Source organism: Hetaerina americana, unplaced genomic scaffold (genome assembly GCF_022747635.1).
Source record: "Hetaerina americana unplaced genomic scaffold, ioHetAmer1.1.p SCAF_1, whole genome shotgun sequence".
Taxonomy (NCBI): Eukaryota; Metazoa; Arthropoda; class Insecta; order Odonata; family Calopterygidae; genus Hetaerina; species Hetaerina americana.
In genome coordinates, this window is record NW_027286069.1 from 2,352,241 (window position 1) to 2,375,393 (window position 23,153).

General features: G+C 38.0%; 1 protein-coding gene across 1 annotated transcript in view; it reads left to right on the forward strand.

Annotated features, from left to right (window-relative positions):
- Nucleotides 1–23,153, forward strand: part of nAChRbeta1 (nicotinic acetylcholine receptor beta1) — a 218,237-nt gene that overhangs the window by 179,791 nt on the left and 15,293 nt on the right. The window contains exons 4-7 of the mRNA XM_071584697.1: nt 13,559–13,668; nt 14,728–14,818; nt 17,372–18,068; nt 18,138–18,391. Coding sequence (XP_071440798.1) covers nt 13,559–13,668; nt 14,728–14,818; nt 17,372–18,068; nt 18,138–18,391 — 1,152 coding nt within the window. The remainder of the gene's footprint in view (nt 1–13,558; nt 13,669–14,727; nt 14,819–17,371; nt 18,069–18,137; nt 18,392–23,153) is intronic.

The window sequence follows — 23,153 nt, forward strand, 5'->3', positions numbered from 1 at the left end:
AGGTTTCAGAGTTGTTACGCATTTATCTGTTCTTGGTTTCTTCTGTATTCCAATCAACACATTCTTCTTGAACTCTATTAGTTTACCACCGTCATAGTTACCTCCATTACCCGGAAAGGATATTCTTCGCTTTGAGCCAGTTATAACTCTCTTAATTTTGTCAACTCTTGGTGCCTTGTTGTTCTTCACGCCTTTCGCTGCTCTTTTTAATTCGCTTCTCAGTATTTCAGAGACCCGTTCGTATTTTTCTATTACCTAGTTTCCTTTAATTAAGCCATCATGAAGTGACATGAACTTTCTGTCAATTTTGGTAGTTTTTCCATATATTTTTCCATCTCTTCTCGATCTCCTCATTTCCTATTGGTATATTTCCATGGCCATCTCGGAAAACATTATATTTTGTTTTAATTTCTCAGAATTCTCTCATCACCAGTTTACAATCAGTTTCTCCGTTTCTCTTCTTTGTGTTGTTGCTTATGTCATCGCAGCTGGTTTCCATCCACTCTTCCCTGGCCTACTCTTGCACTCTCGCATTACTTGGTACCGCAACTTTTTGTGAAGGGTTTTCTGGGTTTCACATCTTGGATTCCTTTATTTCCTTCTTGCGTCTATGTGTTTCTTTTTGCGTTGTTATCTATGGCCCCTTAGTTTTCGGCACCTTACTACTAGAACTTTTTCACTTTCGGGCGTTGCATTTCTTTATTTATTTCCACAGTTGCATTTTTTTATTTCTATGCCACGGTGGCAAATATTTGAATTCACCAAATCACACCGGTCAATATTTTTTCAAATTATGAGATAAAATTAAAATTAGTGACCTCAAAAACCGAACTACAGGATAGAAACCTGTATGTCACTTTTCAAATTAAAATAATTTCTTCTGGATTTGGTCCAACTGGATTACGGACTGGTTTATAGAGATGTCCTTAGCCCTCAGGATAAAGAAGCTTTATCAGATTACCCCAATGCAATAAAACGTTTCGGCGCAATTTGGTATTTAGAATAAACTTACTGAAGTGCGTACAGATGGATTTTTGGAATAGAAGTAGCTACCCCCCAAAAATACCGAAATAGAAAGTGCAGACTCGATTAAATACTTAGACGTCACTGTCTATCAGGACCGCTCCTTGATGAAACATATACGGGGAAAATACGGACAAGCTAACAACGGTTAGGATAAATAGGAAGACTATTGGGGCAATGTGATGAAAAGTCGAAGAGAAATTTTATCTTTCGCAGGTTAGGCATCATTTAGAATATTCCGCTAATATATGGGATCCTCACGAAGTTGGATTGATTGGCGAATTGGATCGGGTGCAGCGTAGAGGAGCTTGATTTGTTAAACGTTGTTATGATAAACTGAGTATCGTAACCAGATTATCAGAGAATCTAGGCTGAGAATCACGCATGGAGTAATGGTTAAATTACAAATTAAATATCTTGCATTAACTGGAAGCAAGTCTCTTCAATCTTTTGTTCCTAATTCATGCTGAAATTGCATGTTAGCCCCATTGTGCGTTCTGTAGGAAATGTTGTGAGATTATGATTAGAGAGATTACAAGTAGGGCGAAAGGAATTAAGATGCCACTGCGAACGATTAGCGATCAGAATAATGGCAAACTCTCGTGTTTTGGGAAAAGTATCATTTTTAAAAGGGGAGTAACCCAGGATGTCATGTTTTCTTCCATCATTCATTATATTGCTCCTCTGAATCTAGGTTCGCATGCGTAGAGGAGTCCTTTTAAGCTACGTATATACCGTAATACATGAGCTGGTAGCAAACATTACCTCCAATATTTGAAATATTCTGCAAATTTAATTTTAGCAATATTTAATATTTATGTCTCTTGACAGGTGTATAAACATCCCCTGCCCAAGCCCAAGGATTTAATATAAGGGTACCAAGTAGATGTAGACGTAATCTCGTGTATTTTGTATTACTCGAAAACTTGGTCGTTGAGGCTAGAGAATAAATGTATATTGGAGGTTTTTTGAGATGTGGGCGTGGAGAAGAATGGAAAAAAATAAAATGGACGGAAAGGAAAATTAATTACAAAGTTTTGGGCATGTTGGCGTGGGAGAGACGACTTCTGGGAGAACTTCGAAGAAGACAGAGCAAGTTAATACAGGGGATACTGAGAAGCAATGGACTGCTACGGGCATGGGTTTTGATGGCAGAACACTTTACTATACTCCTAATAACTTACTAGTAAGTCTTAACTAATATGAATCAAAGTATCCTGATGCTTCATACTACGTTTGTTTAATAACACCAACTAATAAGAATGAAGAGGAATAATGTAAAATTCTGGGGAATGGAGTGTTGAGCTCTGGTGATATCACGTCCTCACGGACAATATCCAGCTGAAATTATAGGAAAAGAAAATTAGCCAACTTCTTTTAGTCTGCACTTTGCATTTCATTCATTGGCAAAAATGTTTTGCTTTTAAAATTACTTTTACTCGTATATTATTTTATGAAAACATTAAATAAGGATTTTTATGTTATTAAATAAGAATGCCATAAGATTTCTTTTCTTTAGGGATACCGATGGTTGTGGTATGGTACATAAGGCTGAATGTTACTGATGGGAAGCTCTCCAGTTAAACTGAGTGTGATTATCATGTAACGGAACTTCCTGGTGAACCGCAGAAGGCACATGAAATAGAAACCTCCCTCTATCCTACGCGTAGATTTTGCATGTCTCAGGGCTTAGCTCTAGGTGCTCTCCATTTAATCTGCCTGCTGATTTGGGTCAGCGATTTAGAATGAACTTACGGCTCAAAAAATTCTTTCAAAATCATTTAAAGTTCAACCGACCAATTTTAGACTTTTAGAAAGGTACTGGATGCTCGAGTCTTCTTGCGACACTGAATGAATTATTAAGGCACCTAATTGTATTGTTAGATTAGGCCACCGGGCTAAAATAAGAGAGATAGACACTATCATAAGAAGATCCCACCCCAGGACCCGAAAAGATATACTTCATAACAAACATTTTAATGACTTACTCATTCATTGGATGATATGGTAATTTTAATACAAGGTTTGTATAAAAATTATCGGGGTCAATTTTTTTCTGACGTGAATGTGCGTCGCACCGCGTAGCGGTTGACACCTGTCGAGTGAATAGATGCAAGCACAAAATGCGGCGAACGATTGAACAGCGGTCTTCATCAATATTTCAATCCTAGGATTAGTTTACTGCAGCCCTCCATTCTACTCCATTTAATGTCAATGCCCTCAATCCTTGATACCTTCCCTGTTTTACGTCCTTCTTAATTTGTCCTATGTACATCTCCCTTGGTGTTCCTCGTGGGATCTTCCCATCTATTTTTCCTTCTATTATATTCATAATCAATCCATTGTGCCTCAACGTGTGTCCAATCCATCTTGTCCTTCTTCGCGGTAGAGTTCTCCATATGGTCCTATCCTCTTCTGCTCTTCTATATACCTCTTCGTTCTTCACTTAACCTGTCAATTTAATCTTCAGCATTCTCCTCGAGCGCCATGGTTCAAAGGCTTCTATTCTTCGCTGGTCCACTTGAACAGCGGTATGCCATCAAAATATTTGTTAGACTGGGGAAATCGGGTACGGATACGTTGAGCATGATTTGTCAATTGTTCCAGGGGGAAAGCATGACACAAGCTGCAGTTTTGAAGTGACACAAGGTCTTCAAAGATGGCCGGGAGATTGTGGAGGACGAGCCCCGCGCTGGACGGCCGTCGACGTCAAGGACTGACGACGTCATGACATGTCGTAACATGTGCGTGAAGTGCTGAATTCAGGCCGTCGGTTGAATGTGCGCATGATCGAAGATCGTACTGGCATTGATATGATTACAGTGCACACATCATTCTCACTGAAAATTTTGGCAATGCGAAAGGTCTGCGCTAAACTTGCCGCGAAGGTCTTGAGGGACGATCAATAGCAGAGTCGAGTGTCTGCTTGCGAAGACCTTCTGCAGCTGCATCTCGACGATTCCCCAACCCCCTTACAATCCCGACTTGGCCCCAGCAGACTGTTTCCTATTCCCAAAAGTGAAATCTCTCCTCAAAGGATACCACCAAAAGACCCTAACTGCCGTCAAAGAAGCTTGCAAGAGTACCCTTAAGGATCTTCCGGAAATTGCCTACCAGGGAGCCTTAGAGTCGTGGAAGAGCCGCTGGCAACAGTGTTTCGACACTCAGGGGATGTATTTTTAAGTATTTTGAGGCATTGAAGCTAAGTCTGAAATAAATCTATTTTGCCGAAACTTTTCCCGACATCTTCAATACAAACATTGTATGTGTACGAAAGTGTTTGTAATGGAGCTATTAATGCAATTAGAATAGCGTATGCGTGAGTTGTTATACCAAGCACAAATAATTATGAGCAGAAATAAGCGTAGGATAATGTGAAAGGATATAGTTAAATTTTTTAAATTGTTTTGAGTGGCCTGACGGGATGATTGCGACATAGGATATAAATTTTTTGTTACTCCCTTATATTAGTTATTAACACTAACTTTGATGGAATAGAACCTGGGGACTTTGATTTGGAGTATTTTTTCAATGTCCAACTTCATGTATTCAAATATGGTAAAACATAACAGGTAGACTGGCCCTTCAAAACTTGTGAACTGATAGTGTTCAGATATATTATGTACTAACAAACTCCGCGGGATACACTGCCTTATGACAGTTCATCATTACCAGGTCAACCATTTGTGGAGATTCAAAACCCTTGAATAATACATGTCCAAAGTCAAAAAATAAATTTTATTGGTAGGTGGCACAACGCGTTTCATTACATTTTAACTTATTCATGTGCACTTAAGTTTTTGAAAATCACAGTTTCCTTGGGGAGGTTGAGTGGGAGATGTAAAAAGCGGGAAAGGAGACTGGACCGAACAACACTAGTCAAAATAATCACAATGCTTCGATCTCCGCGGAGATTTCAATGCTCGATCTATTGTTTGGAGCACACGTACACGTAGTTTATAAAAGCAGGGGGCAAAGACAAAAATATCTGTGAGTCGTGATTATATTCTCTTCCGTTGAACTCCATGCATCAATTTGTCACTTCACCAACTAGGAATAATAATATTCCTGATTTATTGGCAGCGGGGGTACCCGAAAAGATCTTAAACATAGAAACTACTCAAGTAATTAGCGATCACAGAGCAGTCAATGAGTTTCCCCATATTTTATTTATTTTTAGTCGTTGTCTAAATGGAGCGGGATTGAGTTTATATAGTAGTCCCTTTTTCCACCTAATCCATAAGAATTACATTGAACGTACACTTATACCATAGGTGGAGGAAACCCACCTAAGTTAGAATCGAAGCCGGGACCTCTGGGTTGATTGGGCATTACCCCGCCGCTATCGGGAGCGGCATGTGGGATCAGAAATAGGAAGCTTAAAAGAAAAATGTACTTGTTTAAAATTGGGGATTATAATTGCTAAAAGTGACTGTTGGAGATTTCATTTATGAAATTTAAGGAAGATGCATACTAAACACCAAAATACTGAGGATACGTGAAATAACTTCGTAGATATCATGCGCTCATCAGTAAACAGGTTCATGCCAAGCAAAGTTGTAAATTATTACACAGAGCCTAGAAGGCACAACGCGGAAGTTAGAAAAACGTTAGAATGTCAAAGGGTATGTCGCTCCAAGGTGAAAAATACAAGCAACGATATTTCTATAGGCGAAGGGAATGAGATAATTTGCGATTATAAGATGTCCAGAGCAAATTGCCAAGATGGAACTTCGGCAAGTGTTCAGAGAATTCAAAAGCAAAAGATTAACTAAAAATAAAATAAACCTCCTTCAAATTTTTTCAAGAGATTTAAGCAGTAATTTAACCTTCGCTCCGTGAGTGTTTCCAAACCTAGCTCCTATAATAATGTTGATACGCTACTCAGTTTACCATAACAACGTTTTACTAAACTAGCTCCTCTACGCTGCACGCTTTCCAATTCGGCAATCAATCCAACTTAGTTAGGATCTCATATACTAGCAGCATATTCTAAATGATGCCTAACCTGCGAAAGATAAATTTCCCTTTGACGTTTTCATCACATTTCCCCAATACTCCTCCAATAAGCCCTAACCTTTGTTAGGCTGTCCTCATATTCCCGGTGTGTTTCACCCAGCAGAGGTCCTGATTGAAGGTAACACCTTAGTATTTAATCGAGTCTGCACTTTCTATTTCGGTATTTTTGATGCAGTAGGCATTCGGGGCTGGGAGGAACTACTCCCATTCCAAAAATTCATCACTATAGTTTTCATTAAGTTTAATTCTTATTTCCAAATGTCGTCACAAAGTTTTATTGCATCAAGATCATCTGCTAAAGCTACTTTACCCTCAGGACTACGGACATTTCGTACATCTTACAAGAAATGAACCTTTCATCCACATCTACATTGCCCCACAAGTTGCCGCAGTGGTGTGTAGCAATGGGAGTTGGGGCAAAAGCCATGCATACAGAAATAACAGTTCACACATAAATTTAAATATATATTAGCAAGCTAATATACAAAAACGCTTGACCGCGTACATGCATAATTACTATGTACTTCATTGAAGTGATTGACCAAAACATTGAATTTTACTATTTAAGCTAATAAGTTCGGCCGCTTGGGTTCGATTTTGCTGTGATTGCGTTTCGCGCGAGAGAGTACTCGGACAAGAGAAGGTGACTTCAAATCAAAGTGTCCAGGCCCAATTCATTCGAGACTAGTGTTAATAAAGGTAGCATGGAGTGACACTATATTAATTTCTTAATCATCCATTGAGACTGCTCTAATCAATTGAAAAAATTGAAATATCCGTCAATATTATGCTACGGTTCTCTCTGTTCGTAAATAATTATTCACGCTGCACTCTCTTTTCACAGCATTTTTTAAAAATTCTCTCGAAATTTCTCTGAGCTTTATCCAATTCCGGAATCAAATTTTTCTCTCATGTATCACAAACACGCAGGTCACGCATGCCAAATGTGGCCAAACTAATTCGGAGTAACACTGCTTGCCTTTACATTACATGTTCCTACAACCCATGTAATGAAATCTAATATATTAAAGGCTGATGCGCATATTTTCCTAACGTGTGCATCCCATAAACGGTTTGATGTCATTTCAACATACGCGAGTACATATGAGTATATATATATACACACACACACATATATATGTGTGTGTGTGTGGATAGTATATATATATATATATATATATATATATAGATATATATTATATATTTTTTTTTTCTGGCCTCTTCTGAAATTCTAAACTCGATCCCATCTATTTTATGAATTACGACTTTTTTATCTTTCCCTTTATTTCCAAATTTCAGTGCTTCGTAATTTCTAATATTTAACAGAATTTGATTCTTTAGCTCTGCATACATTCCAACTTCCTTAATTCCATCCTAAATTTCCATGTATTTCCACCCTTTACCAAATTCTCTCGCCATTTACCCCTCCAGCAATCCCGGACATTCATTGGCTCTCATTATCTCCTGCGTCCACTCGCCCTGCTTTCTTCGAAAGTAGCTTAAGTGATGCTGTTTTTTATTATTAAGAGGCGTAGTGGCTGTTTTTCAATAGCCCTGCTTATTCCCCAAGTAAAGTATTTCTAAAATCTGATCCATAAGGCTTAAACCGTACCAAAGTGCATTCGTGTCAGTATTCTAAATCCAGTTGATAGGCTAGAAAGCAAAATCCTTTTTTTGGTAAACTACCATTAGTTTCATTGATTTATCGCCTAACAGTTCGAATGGATTATTCGGGATCTTTCCTATGATTTATCTGAGAAAAATATTTTTAGCTATGTTTCAATTCATATTAATTTTGTCCTAATCAGTTATCCTATCACCTGCTGTTCTTAACTCATGATAATTTTGCCTTTCTCATTCTTGTGACTAACAATTAAGGAAAACTTGCATAACTGGTGTTGAATCACCCCCTGCCAAACACCTAAACGATGGCTTGCGGGGTACTATGTAAATGTTTATCAATATGCGCTTACAATATTTTATACTTGAAATATTTCCATTGCATAGTAAATTATAATTTTTATCATTTCGCTGATAAGCATTCAACATGATTACACGTACTTGGATAGCTTGGACTCGATGGTTATGATGTTTATCATTAAGGCAATTTATTGCCCATGGAAAGGGACCATGACCTCTTTCTACAACTCCCGCTTATTTTCTATTCATTAAAGCCACGTTAATCTTCGCAAAAATTTCGCCATTTTTTGAGGCAGTTCTTCTTGTGAACTTAATTTTATCAGAAAATCGTTATTTCAATTCCGTTATCTTCAGTATTTCAGCTCCTCGCTTAGACCTCATTAATGTGGTCTTTTAATGTTTCGCCTCCATGTTTCCTTTAATTATTGTTCAGGAAAAACTATCGTGTCTCACGATTTGTTCTTGTCTCACGATTTGTTCGTGTCTCACGACTGTAAATTTCCTCTGTAGTTTTCTCTCTTCAAACATTATTCGAAGTACTTCTTCATTTGTTACTCTGAATATACATTTCATTTTCTGTAATCTTCTGTTGCACCACATTCCCATCCACTCTGATCTTATTTTCTCTGCCGTCCATATCGCCTATTCTCAAATCCGTATAAAAGTAGTCTAAAATAACTTTTAAATGAATTGCCTCCTTGTATCGATGCTAGTAATAGTTGCCTTTATTTCTTCTTATAGAATATCTTGTCGTATTTCGCTGACTATATTTGCTTCCTCCATCACAAGTGATCTGGCTCATTAAATAGGAAACTCCTTCCCCTTACTCCAGCTCGCCTTTCCATAATTTCTTGGGGGTATTTTTACCGACTTCTATTGCAGACTTTACTGTAAATTGAAGCATATATCCATTATATATTTCAGTTTTTCCTTTCCCCATGTATTCTTTCGCCACCAAGAGCAATTTATTATTTCTTCCCTGTTCTCTTTAAATTTTTCTTCATCGGGCATCAAAAATACCTAGGGCAATAATGAGCAAATCAAAAATTTCTTTCTTTATTTTAGCTTCTTTCCAGGCATCGCTAATTAAAACCATGTCTATCAATATCCTGGTGTTAGAATTTACTTTTAATAAATTCATACTTCTCAATTTTTTAATGAATGCATATGTTGTAATTGATGATTTTTTGCAGAAACTTTATGGGGTCGATTCATATTGGAAATGAAAAAATACTAGATTTTTGTGATTTGACAGAAAATTAATTACGGTACGACCCGGGTTTCGACGTTCAACGTCATCTTCAGGTCTCAACGTCACGTGAAGGTTTGGAATGACAAAGTTACTATTTTTTCATTTCCAAATGCATGCGTGTAGCATCGCATTCCTGCCCACGTTGGCAAAATCTTTCTCCAGACAAACAAATGCAATGTATGTCAGTTTACCTAACTATATTCTCATGTCTACGATGAGCCTGATAGCGACAATGCCTTTTCGTGTTACTCTGCTTCTTCTAAATTCAAATTGCCCCTCATTTAAATGCGCTTCTGTTTTAAACTACTAGTTAGCAGTAGATTTACGGGAGGCGTTCGAAAGCTGAGATCCCATTTGCGCCATTAGGGATGGTCAGGAAAGGATCAAGGGTGTGGAGAAACTCGGCGTCGGCATTAGCCTACTCTATTAACGAAAGGCGCCAAGGGGTTACACACAATTTATTTATTTATTTATTTATTCAGTATAAGTCCGAAAACAGCGCATTCTGGCCTTTACATCGAACTATTAACAACGATAACAATGATCACATTTACAAACACCCAAGCCCTAGGTGGAGGAAAACTCACCCAGGCGGGAATCGAACCCGCGACCCTTGGAATGGCAGACGAGGACGTTACCCCGCCGCCACCGGGGTCGGCTACACATGGCCGATGGCCATGGCGGGGTCGGCACAATGCCTAACGTCCCATCCGACAGACGGCGTACTCACTCAAAGTGCCCTCCACAAAGCACCTCAAGCAGGGATCGGGATACTACTGAAAAATATTGGGATTCGAAACGTCAGCCATCGCACCATCCTGATCCCCGCTTTCTACTACTTTCCTTATTATTATATTCTGTAGGAATCCTCGATGCATAGGTGGTCAGACTGTTTGTTCTGAAGTGTTCACATATTTCTGTCGCTTTCTTTTTTGATATAGCGATGGTAATATTCTTCTTTAAGTCCATCAATATTTCTCCTCTCATAAACATATATTTTCTCTTTGCTTTGCCTTCATCTTCAATAGAATGTCACCAATTCCATTTCGCAAAGCGTTGATATTCCCTTTGCGTTCATTTAAATACTGCCTCACGGATATGTAAGCTGCTTCAACTTTTCTCTGGGCATAGTCGTACTTCTTTCTCTACACATTATCCATATGTGCCTGCATTTTCTTCCTTTTTGGCTTATTTTAATCCTCAGCCAATTGTAGTAAATCTAAATATCCTTTATAACTTATTGTTCTATTTTCTCTTCAATTAGGCCCAATACTTCGTCTGTGGTTAACAGTTTCCTTTCACATGTTTCCTTCCTCCTATAGTTTTTTCGCGGATTTTAAAAATTCAGTCCTCATTTTCCTAGGATATTCCTTTAATCTATCTTCTCTTTTTAACGTTTCCATTCTCTTTTCCAATGTCTATTGGAAATCCAACCTAGACTAAGTTTCTCTCATCCCTTGTAACTCCCAATGAAACTTCAGTCTCTTCTTTAGCTTCTTGAATTTCAGGAGGAACTTCATTTGCGCCAAATTGTGTTCGATATCTTCGCTCGGATAGCTTTTACAGACCTTTATTTGATTCCCAAGTTCATACTTTATGAGCATGTAGTCAATTTGGTATCTTCTTAAATCTCCTAGAATCCTTCTGAAGAATCTTCTTCGTGGGTTGTTGTGAATTAAATGTGTTTTCCGAAGTGTGTTGCAGAATTCTTAAAGCCTTCCTCTCTTTCATTTCGCTACCCTATGTCACTTCCTGTTATTGCTTTCCTTTCTTAACCTTCACCAACGATTATATTTCAGTCGCCAAATATAATTAGATTGTCCTCTCCTTCTATATTTTTTTATTACTTCGGCCATATCGTTATACACCTCCACCACTTCGTCATCGTTGGCAGGTAACCTCGTACCACTGCGGTATATGATAGTGGGTTTCGTTTCTATCATCACGATAGTGATCTCTTCATTGTATTGAAGATAGCTTTCCTTTCTCATTGCAGCCATCTTTCTGCTCCCAGGATTTATCCCCACTCTCCTAGTTTCATTCATGGAACTTGTGTGAATGATCTTGTAGCTGCCCTATCACCAATAAGAATCCTTTTTCGAGTAATTTCACGTACACTTAAGGGACCGGACGTTACAAGTTTTCACCCTAAATTGATAGCGGCATTCTCACAATTATCCTCCCCTGGTAGATCCGGATGGAGGATTGGTGTATCTCCAGAATATTTCGCTCAAGAGGGTTCCACTACGTCTATTACTTAATTCAATGACAGGAAAAGAAAAAAATGGTTAGCTGCTGATCCTAGAGATGGTAATGTGGTGACTCAAGTTACCTTCCATGTCATGGTGCTCTAACAAGTATTAACTCTTTAAATTCGTAGCTAAGTAAATTTTTACGACACTTGCAGTGAGATGGATGCCCCTCACCGACCACTGTGCCCCCCCACCCCCGCCTTTGTTCATGCAATGCAGGGATACTGCCCCTTCCTTCGGGTGATTGGCGGCGTTTTTGTTTGGTAGCAACCACTCGCAATGTCAGGTCATCCTCTTAGTATTTTGAAACGGAAAATCCACCAATTTATTATTTCTGACACAGGAATGGGAACCTTGATTCGGTAAATAGGAAAGCGTTGCGTTCGGAAAGGACCTCGTGTTCTAAATGAAGAAAACTGATCACCAGGTTTACGAGTAAAGACGCTGGTAAAAATTAGCCTGATTAATAACAAGCATCGTAGTAGTCTGTGGCTGATAGATTTAAACTTATATGAAAAGAAATGAGCGTAGATTCAGTTATTTAGATGTGAAAATAGTATCCTCATAGAGATGAAGACATAGGAAGTTTTACAAACGGTGTGGGAAAAAAAGAAAGTTGTTGAGGGAAAGAGGATGAAGATGATAGGAGAATTAAGATATAGAAATTATTAAAGATATAGATGAAGTCTAAGCAAGCGGGGAAGAGGGAGGAAGACTCTTCTTAATTTTACTAGTGTGAATATGATTGAGAAGGTGGAGGATGTAATTAGTGCAGGAGAAGATGTTCATATACTCGTTGCTACAAATGTCCACATGGATATGAAATAGTTTTTACATACAACCCATATTTCACGTCTACACAGTATAATTAACCTAAGGGCAAAGAAGAGGCTAGAAGGATTAGCCGTAAGAGAAAGCATGGTGAGTAACATATCTACCTTTTGACCTAAAGTTTCACTTTGAGTGTGTGGTCGTATTAATTCGGGAGGTTCGGACCATTCATCCCATATATACATCCCTGTACTGAGTTCAATGGAGGATGCAACCTCTTGGTTGACTCTATGAAATGTTATCATCCTGAATTAAAGAGGCTTTTGCCCGTACTTAGAACCGTTTCCCATATTATGCAGTCTCTGAAGAGTCTACGTCACCACTTCATGCAAAATTTTATACTTGTAGTTTCCCAAAATAAACCTCTTCGTCTTCTCCGTTTGATCTTCATTACTCGCTCGTTATTCCCTTTCTCGTTTTCAACATGACTTCTTAAAACCATGTTTTCATTACTTCAAATTTTCTTCAGCGCTGCTGTTTAATAACACCTCTCGCAGCTAGTCATGCTTTGGGAAAGCGAGTTATTTTGTAATTAAATTACGAATCAAGGCACATTCAAAATAAAAACCTTGGATAAAATTCAATTTTTCGCAAGGAAGACTACATTATTTACATTGTCAATAATAGTAGCATGTAATTTCGGCCTTCGAAAAGTCGAGGTATGCAAAAGTATGCAGTCGTTGGTTCAATGGTGGCTCGGTCCTTCGACTGCCACCCGTTCAGTGGATTACTTCTCAGACTTATTTTGACAAAAGCACAAAGGACCGGGGTGGGTCGAGAAATTTAAAGGCTCTGATGGAGTGCATTTTCATCTTTACTTTTTTTAATCCCTCTTTACAGAAACCTTTTTTTTAGTATGTCCTGACAGCTTATACATTATCAGTATTACAGCAATTTCAGTGTGAGCTCCTTACTTGGACCGAATCCGATTGTGTTTTGGGTATTGTAATAAATCATGTTTCTCTCGGAGCGCTTTAAAATACAAACCGTTCCCTCATCTGCAGGTGTATCTCAAAGGCATTCCTCGCTAAAAATCTTAATAATTCCATGGTTTTGCAAAACAAATTAGTTCCTTTAACACGAAAATTGGGAAACTTGCAGAAAATGTCACGAAGAATGAACACAAAAGCAGTATTGGCTAAAAATGCTAGATACAATCAAAGGATCTGTAAAATAAAAATATAATGTAAGGATAATCTCAACTCATTTTCGATAATAAATAATTTCTATATATACAAATATATTACTGTCTACTTTTCAGGTATGGAGCGATTATCAGCTTCAGTGGGACGAGGCTGACTATGGCGGAATAGGAGTCCTTCGACTGCCACCCGATAAGGTGTGGAAGCCGGACATAGTGCTTTTCAACAAGTATGTATATCCACTCAAAAACATGTTGGTTTTTGTTAATGATAAGACATGAATACGAAGTTTAGTGAGGTGTGTAATAAAGTCAACCAATTGAACAACCCCTCATGAGAGAGGCTCTCTGATCGTAAGCATAAAATAGGAGACACTTAAAGCCGTGAACTCTATTAGAGATTGTATTAAACGTTGGATCGAACAATAACATCTATGATTTTTTAATAAAAATTTATTATAAAGATATTTTTCTTGTAACAAAAATCATGCTTCTCTTTAAACCTTGGAATATAAAATCGTAATAAAATTAGGATCATTAGAACTCTTAAGACAGTAAATATTCATTGCAAACAAAATGTATATTTGAACATAGTTAAGGGGAATATATAAACTTTACCCATGAAAATTTGACTTTGAGCGGATAATAATTAGAATTTAAATATTTATATTAATTTTCTATTAAGTTATTCATTGTCTTTTTTAGAATTTTGTAAACTGTGCTATTTTGTATCAAAAGGAGGGATAATTTCAATATGCAATGAAATTAAAGTGGAAAATTCACTATAATTCAAATAATGTGTGTATTTATTGAAATGGAATTGGATAAAAATTCCGTATTCTCAAGAAAAGAAGATGTTTATAAGTTTCGTCTAAGCCAACCTTAACATACGAATAAGTGCTTTATGATATTCATACTTCATTGCTCCATTTAATAAATATGTATATCAGAATTTAAGGCACTGTAAATATTTCATGCGAATAACATAATTCATATATCGTAACATGTTGTAAATATATTCACCCATATGTTAACTTTAATCAACTATAATAACTTAAGAAATATATTGTTTCAAAAATCAAATGCTTTGAGCACTATTAAAGTTTTTAATTCATATTTTCTTCGAGAGATATTTTAATCATATCAGAATTTAATTTTTTCAGGTAAATCTTAATTTCGTTAAAAATGAGTACATAAATAAATTACTTATCTTGCCATAAAAAAGATAAATAAAGAAGAGGTGAATATCAGGGAGTCAACGCTGCATTTTATATTCTGTTACATTTCAGCGCGGATGGAAACTACGAAGTGAGGTACAAATCCAACGTATTAATTTATCCCAACGGAGAAGTGCTGTGGGTACCTCCTGCCATTTATCAGGTGAGATGATATCCTTCTCTCTCTATCCCTCTTTTCTCTCTCTCTCTCTTTCTTATCTAATTTAACCTTAACTGCTTAATCCTTGCATTTTATTTCCCATTATCTCGTTCTTTTTGTGTCACTTTTCTTTGTCCATAGTACATTACCGAAGTAAAACGAATACCAAGAAGGCACGAAATGTTTTCATGCTCCGCATGTTTATGGTAAGCAACGATAACATATTCAGAAGGGCTTTTCAATTGGCCATAAGAACATAGTAAAATTGCACTAGTTTATTTTAAGCCTCTTCTTGAAACACGATTGAGTTTACATAATATGTGCATGTTTCGATTTCTGCGGCTGCTACCATAGTTAACTTGATAAGATCTTAGAAGTTCGAAGAACATACGGTTTTCTAATTTTTCAAAATGATCAGAGTTTAGGAAATGTATAAAATTATCGTGTTTCCTTGTTTTGATGTATTTAAATGCTCAAAAGCCTCTGTATAATTGTAGTTGTAAAACTCTTAGTAAAATCTGCCGCATTGAGCAGGGTGGTCCAAAAGTTATTACATTATGCAATAGTAAAACGGGGAAACTTTGCAATTTGATATTCATTAAACTTTGCTAGTAAGTTTTTCACTCAAAATGAGGAGATAACGCATAAAATTTTTGTCGTTATTTTTAGCCGTTGCGGGAATTTTTCACTGTCTAAGAACAAAACAGTGATTCGTATTTATTTCACTTTCAGTTGTGGTCAACATATGTTTCATATTCTAATTCTGATCAGCATGCAATTATTTATTCTATTTGATTTTTTATACTCCAATTTAAATGTACGACTAATTTAATCTTTCTCGCTCTGATAGCTATTTCAAAATACTAATACTGAATATGTTTTGTGCAGTTTACCTTTTAGCTTCTGTTTATTTAAGAGAGCGACTCAGCAGAAATATATCCACATTTTTTTCATTCATTACAAGTATATTGCTAATGCTCACTCAGCGTTTGCTACAAATTATAGAAAAGCTGTATTTCATTAATGTTATAACTACATATAGATGTGAAAGTTACTTCGGGACAACATTATGATAGTCAGCTGTTCGTTTTTATTTTTTCAAGTCCTTTTTGCTTTGCTACCAAGCCATGCTTACCTATGCCCTACATCCATTTCCCTCTTTACTTTTTATATTCATGTATCAAATCACTGAAACTTCGTCTTTTTCACGCATATGGGTTCTCTTGAACATTTTTGATCCAAACAGGGTTAAGCACAGTCATATGGTGAAAGTGTGAACAAGTGTCAAGCGAGCCTAAGTAAATGGCAAAGTATAACCCAAACTATATAGTTTCACGCGCTCCTTTTCCCTAAGTGTCTCCGTCATTCCTTCCTCGGACTCTGCCAAACCCTTCCAACCCCTCCCCCCAACTCCTCCCCTCCTTCCACCGCTCCTTCATCCACATCCACCTAACCACAGCACCCTTACGAAGTTTTCTCTCCTTCTTACCGAAATATTATTTTCGGAATCCTCACCCACACGCCTCATGCTTTTCAATTAATAAAAAATTGGTTTGATGTTAAATTCCACTGTTCTGCTTTTAAATATACGATAAAATCAATTTAAATCACAATAAATATTTGCTGTTATCCAATGGATTATGACCCAATGTTATTCTTAAACTAAAGTGCCTTGAGGTAAACCTGGTGCTAAATTATTATATTTTTTAAATACCTATCCAATTGGTAATTTAATTATAGCATTTCTTATATTCTCAGTTTGCTAACCTTTTATTTGAATAAACTTTTACTAATAAAATAATTATAAATCACCAAACTTTTAAATACCTTTGTAGTAGCATACCTGATAAAACTTGTAAATCCATATTTTTAAACCATTTTAATCATTTAAATGATGTATAATATCCTAAATAATTTAATTCCATGTGAAACGCTCTAACCCTTAAAATAAAATTGTGCACTCTCTGTGTCCTAACCTTATTTTAAAAATTTCTAAGAATTAATGTTTTTTTTCAAATCATGGTTATGTGTCAGTATTGACGAACGTGTACCCTTGTATATTATACGTAAACAATTGCAATTAATTGGCTGTTGAGCTTTACAATCATGAGAAGTTGCTTTTTGTGGTTATCCAACGTTTCATGAATTTGCAATGAGATTTTATTCCAGTCTGCCTGTATGTGGCTCTTGAATTGTTCTTTGATAGTTGGAAGTAGTTAGTAGTGTGTAAATGAGAGACAGCCAATGCAAACCCGCCAACTAAACTGCCTTAATTGGCTCCACTCCCCATTTGGGAAAGTGTCACCCCAATAGCCCTGCCAAAAGGGCGAGTTTCGATCCCTTCTCTGCATCACCTCAAATCCCTTCTCTGCATCGTCACCCACGACTTACTGCCCACATCACCCATCCCATTCCCCACCACCGTTCTGCCCCATCCTCACGGGACCGCTTCCCTACACGCCGTCTCTCCCCGCCGTCTTCACTCATCAACTCCTTCTCCACTCTTTTCTCTCTCTCTCTCTCTCACCCCTCGCGACCCGCTCTCCACCCCATCAGAGTTCGTGCACCATCGACGTCACCTATTTCCCGTTCGACCAGCAGACCTGCATCATGAAGTTTGGGTCGTGGACTTTCAACGGAGACCAAGTGTCCTTACAGCTGTACAATAACAAAAACTTCGTGGACTTGTCCGACTACTGGAAGTCGGGCACGTGGGACATAATCGAGGTCCCGGCCTACCTCAACATCTACGAGGGGACGCCCACCGAGACGGACATCACCTTCTACATCATCATCAGGCGGAAGACGCTCTTCTACACCGTCAACTTGATCCTGCCGACCGTGCTCATCTCGTTCCTTTGTGTATTAGTCTTCTACTTGCCCGCGGAGGCGGGGGAGAAGGTGACCCTGGGCATATCCATCCTCCTGTCGCTCGTTGTGTTCCTCTTGCTCGTCTCCAAAATCCTCCCGCCGACCTCCCTCGTGCTCCCGCTCATCGCCAAGTACCTCCTCTTCACCTTCATCATGAACACCGTCAGTATCCTCGTCACCGTCATCATCATCAACTGGAACTTCAGGGGTCCCCGGACGCATCGCATGCCCAACTGGATCCGCCTTACCTTCCTCCACTACCTCCCCATCGTGCTGATCATGAGGCGGCCCCGAAAGACGCGACTGCGCTGGATGATGGAGATGCCGGGCATGAGCGCGCCGCCCCCTTCCTACGGCTCCCCCGAGATGCCCAAGCACCACGGCCTGGGCGGCCTCCCCGGGGGATTGGGCGGCGGCGGCCTCGGGGGCGGGGGGCTCGGGGGCGGAGGAGGGGGGTCGGCGGGCGCGGCGGCGGCGGCGGCTGCCGCCGCTGCGGCCGCCGCCGCCAAGAGCAAGATGGAGGTGATGGAGCTGTCGGACTTGCACCACCCCAACTGCAAGATCAACCGGAAGGCGAGCGCGGAAAGGGAGAGGCGGGAGAGTGAGAGCTCGGACTCGCTCCTGCTCTCGCCGGAGGCGTACAAGGCAACGGAGGCGGTGCAGTTCATAGCGGAGCACCTTCGTAACGAGGACGAATACATCCAGGTAGGCGGGAAGTCAGGATTGCCGAGGTCAATCGGGTCGAAGCAACCTGGAAAATAATGCCTAATCTATTTTTTTCATTGCCTATTCCAAAATATGTCCTAATGTGCTTTAAACTGCCTCCAATTCGTTACCTATTTGGTATTACCTCGTTATATATATATATATATATATATATATATATATATATATATATATATATATATATATAAAATGGTTTCATAAATAAGTCTGTTTTAATTCCAGATAATACTAATTCCTATATATTACTATATCGTCACACTCGACAGATGCGAAACTTCGTATAAAATAACCATTTACACTTGCGATGGAAAGAACTTATTTTAAGCATCACCTGGCCCAAGTTCAAGTATAAAATTTAGCAGCGTAGCATATAAAACTAGCAAGTAAAGCAAAGTAGTGTGTGACTGGTAATATATTTCGAGCTGTTTCAAATTCAAAAAGTAAAGATTCAGAATTATCATATCAGATACCTGTTTATCACTTTCGGTTTTCCCTTTCTATTTGTTCGTTATTTTCATTAATGGTGATTTTTATTGATTAACACTTTAACATGCATCGTTGATTGATTCTCCCTAACACGACACGTATTGAGGAATGTCGTTTCGAGGTCCCCATTTGAATTAAATATGTGGTCCTCCTCTGCTCTGGTCTTTTTCTTGAATACATAAGCGTTAGTTTTTCTTATTCTGTGTTCATAATGCTTTTTTTCAACCTCTTTCTGATAAATTACCTCTATTTGCTCTCTATGCTCTTTATTAATTTTGGTCCTGTTTAGTTTCAGAAAATTATTTGCATTACCTTGGACATTCAAAATCCCGAAAAAATATTTATTTAGTGTCCCCTTAGTAAACCATTCTAAACCCTATTTTTTCGCAAAACGAATTGCATGGAATGCAAAAGCAAATATGTATTATATGTGTTATCACTGAGCTATGACAGTGGCAAGACAGTAGCAGACAGTGCTAGACAGTAGCAAGTTAAGGATATAAGAGGCAATGCAGCAGCATCAGCAATTTTGGCTTGCTGTGGCTGTCTACTTCGCCCTCCTTTCACTCCAGCATATCCAACTTCCGTCACTTCGAATCATCTCCATGGGGTTCATCATTCTCTACCTTCCTCGGTTACTCTTTCCTTCTTCCTTCCCTTATCATTTTAAGGGGACTGTTATACAATAGAGAACCCCCAATAAGAATGAATTTTGTCGAACACCTTTGTCACAGTAACCAACCTGAAGAATAGAATTACCATAGGTGAAGACAGAACACTGAGCTAAGCCCTGAAGTATGTCAAATTCACTCGAGCAGTTCCTTTCCTCTGCCCTTACTCTATTTCCAACGAAGCTGTTGGAACCAGAAAAACTTATCTCCTGCATTTTGGATTTCTAAGATGTTAATATTCGCAATTTACAAGCGTTATACTTGTTTAGATGTCATATCGCTTAGCAATCCTAAATGATTCAACCAACTACGTGGCTAACAAGCGTCACTTCTCATTGCCGTTATGAAGTAATGTCTCTTAATGTTACCTGTGCATTTACGGAGGTCACTTGAGGCATTTTCCAATTATCGATATTAGGCGACAGTATTCAACCCCAAACGACTTTTTTGTCTTTCAATTACTTCGTATCGTGAGCAGTTTTTTACAGGAGTTGACTCAAAGTGGCTTCTAACAAGGGTCTTAGAGAGATTGTACGGGTTGATTGAAGTTGCCTAGGGCACACGAAAGGCGAATTGTGTTTAATATGTAGCAAAGTCGACAAAGGCTGTCACTGGGCAACACACGTGATTGGGAGTAACTTAAATGACACAGCGTCCTAAATAATCAACAAGTATGATTGCGTGTTAGTATAAACTTTAATAAGTTAATGGCGCGCCCGTAACTTAGCATGCGTTCTAGGGTATAAAATCATGCGCATGGAGACTTCAACGTGAGGAAAGTTACGTGTAGTTCCCATTTGACATTCACTCGTCGAAATCTCTCAATAAATAAGAACGCCCACAAAGTAATAATTCAATAAAAATGTAATTATATAGACGCAGATTCGGGTAAATATATCGAAATGAGAAGAAAATACTGCATAATTACCTAATTTGCTGATTTATCTGGAAATAGCAATATGTAGGTTGTCATAGTGAAATATCTCATGTGGGCGGCACATTAATTCATTCATTCTGTTTTCATTTTCATGGCCAATGAAAAGTACAGCATTACCGATTATGGTAACTGATTGCACTACTCACGTCTGCTGCATGTTCTTCGTGACTTTATTGACTTTATAAGTCAAATTAAAGTAATAACGTCGAAATCATATCCCCTTAAAGTTAATTCTTAAAAATGCTTGCTTTTTCCTGAATCTCTTTTCCTCTAGTGAGGAATAAAAGAGAAGGATTTAATTCGTCCAACTAAGGAAACTGAACCGGCGCCGATGATGCGGCTCCTATAGTGACCATGTTCATAGAGGCCATAAATATACAGAAAGTCCTCATTTAGGCGAACTTTTATAGATTTTTCGTGCGACATTCGATTTGCAGTAAACAGGATTAGAAATTTTTATTTCCTTTCAGCGCTTACAATAATGTCAATCCCTTTAGTAAATAACTCCATTTTTACATATTTTAATGAGAAACATAACACGAGAAATCTCAGAAATTTGTACAAGTTTCAATAACTATAGTTCTGAAACCTCTAGCTATTTTTACATGGTTTTTGAGGGATGCAACAGTCAAAGTTATAGATGTGACCTCATTCACTACTAGAAAGAAACCTAAAGTATAACTTGGATGCTGCTTCATGCTTTATAGACTTTGAGGAGACATTTGACAGAGAAAAAAGACAAAACGTAAAAATATTGCAGGAGATGGGAGGGAAATAGAGAAATAGACGAGTTAACCGCAATATTTGTCTCTCTGAGGCTGCACTGGTACAGATAGGAAATGGAGAACCAGGATAAGCAGCGGACAGGGCAGGGAAGTAAGATAGGGATGGCCATCCTTATCTGTCATCTTCAATATATATGAGGAAAACATTATAATGGAGGCATGGGAAGAGCTGGGGGCTGGAGTGAAAGTAGGCAGCAGACGTCTTAAATCAGTTTGATTCGTGAATGATCCAGTGTTAGTTAGCCAGTCAGCCCTAGTTGCCATCATTGAGCAATTAGTGCATTGTTGAATAATACAATAGGTAAGGGATAAGAATTAATCAAAATAAAATGAAGGTAACGAAATTTTCAAGAAATAGGAAGGCTGAGATAAGAATTATAACTGGGAGGCATTAAACGGGGTAAGTAAAACAGTTCAGGTTTTTGGAAAGCGCTTTGGATAAGGGTAAACAGTATGGTAGGTAAATTTAAAGAAGGAGTGTTGTAATGCCAGCATTTCAAAATAAAAATCATTCGCCTCTACCAGGAGCATTTTTACATTTTGAAATTGTTGCATTGAAATGCACAGCAGATGGCTTCAATAAGGCTACTGCCGCGTCATCTCCCGCAGTTTCTTCGACGAAGAATTGTATTAGATCAAGAATCATTTACTAAGAGGTGGGCATTTAGTAAATTACCTTAAGTAAACATGTACGCAGAGATAATAAAACTTAAATATAGAACATACTATAGTTTTGTATGGTTGAGAAACTTGTTCGTTGAGGCAGGAGGATATACTTGGAGATCTTTAAAATGTAAGTAAGGAGAAGAATGGAACAAATTTAATGGACAGAAAGAAAGTAAAAAATGAAGTTCTAGGCATGGTAACAGTAGATAGATAGCTGTTTGGGGAAATTCTATGAAGGCAGGGCAAGTAGTTGCAGGAGATACTGAGGGGAAATGGGTTGCTAAAGATGGTAATAGAGGGTAGAATGTTGGGAAAGCGAGGTAGGGGGAGAACAAGAATTTTAGAGTAAGATCATTTTGAACGTATTTAAGGAAGGAATTTTTTATGGAATATATTACAAAATTGTGATGTCATTTTCATATATCCAGTTTTAAGTAACATCAGTTTAACATCCTCTTTCTTCTATTCTTAGAGCGTGTCAAATTTTCTAATATTCCCTCTTTTGAAATAGTCAGTATAATTCAGAACATTAAATTGGAAACATGGTCACTGAAGCAGGATGATAGGAGTAGATTGGAGGCTTTTGAAATGTGGATGTGGAGAATAATGGAGGAGGTGAATTGGATTGAAAGTAAAACGAATGAACAAGTGCTAGGCAAGGTGGGGGAGGAGAGAGGAATATTGGGAGAAATCAAAAAGAGGCCGGAAAGAGCGTTTCGATTGTCAATGGAATGTTGATGACTGTGATAGAGGGAATAATGTTAGGTAAAATGGAAGGATATAGTAAAAAGGTACATTGGATGGAATGAAGGGAGGAATAAAGCATTCGGAATTAAAGAGGATTTTCTTGAAATGTTAGAGGTCAGATTTTGTTTTGATAAGAGAATAGTCAAGGTACCATTTGGCAGGTTCTGTCCAACCAAAACCTACCTTAAACGGTAGATTACAATTATAAAATAATAACTATATACGCACAAATTAATTATGACAACATATCATTCTCATAAATCTTGACAAATACTGAAACATTGAAATTAAATTTAAAATACTTCGCCTTTCCCCATAAACCACTTTTATTACTACCTAGGTTTCGTTATGGTATAACATCATCATGTTATACCATAACGAAACTTAGGTAGTAGTAAAAGTGGTTTATGTGGAAAGGCGAAGTATTTTAAATTTAATTTCAATATGAA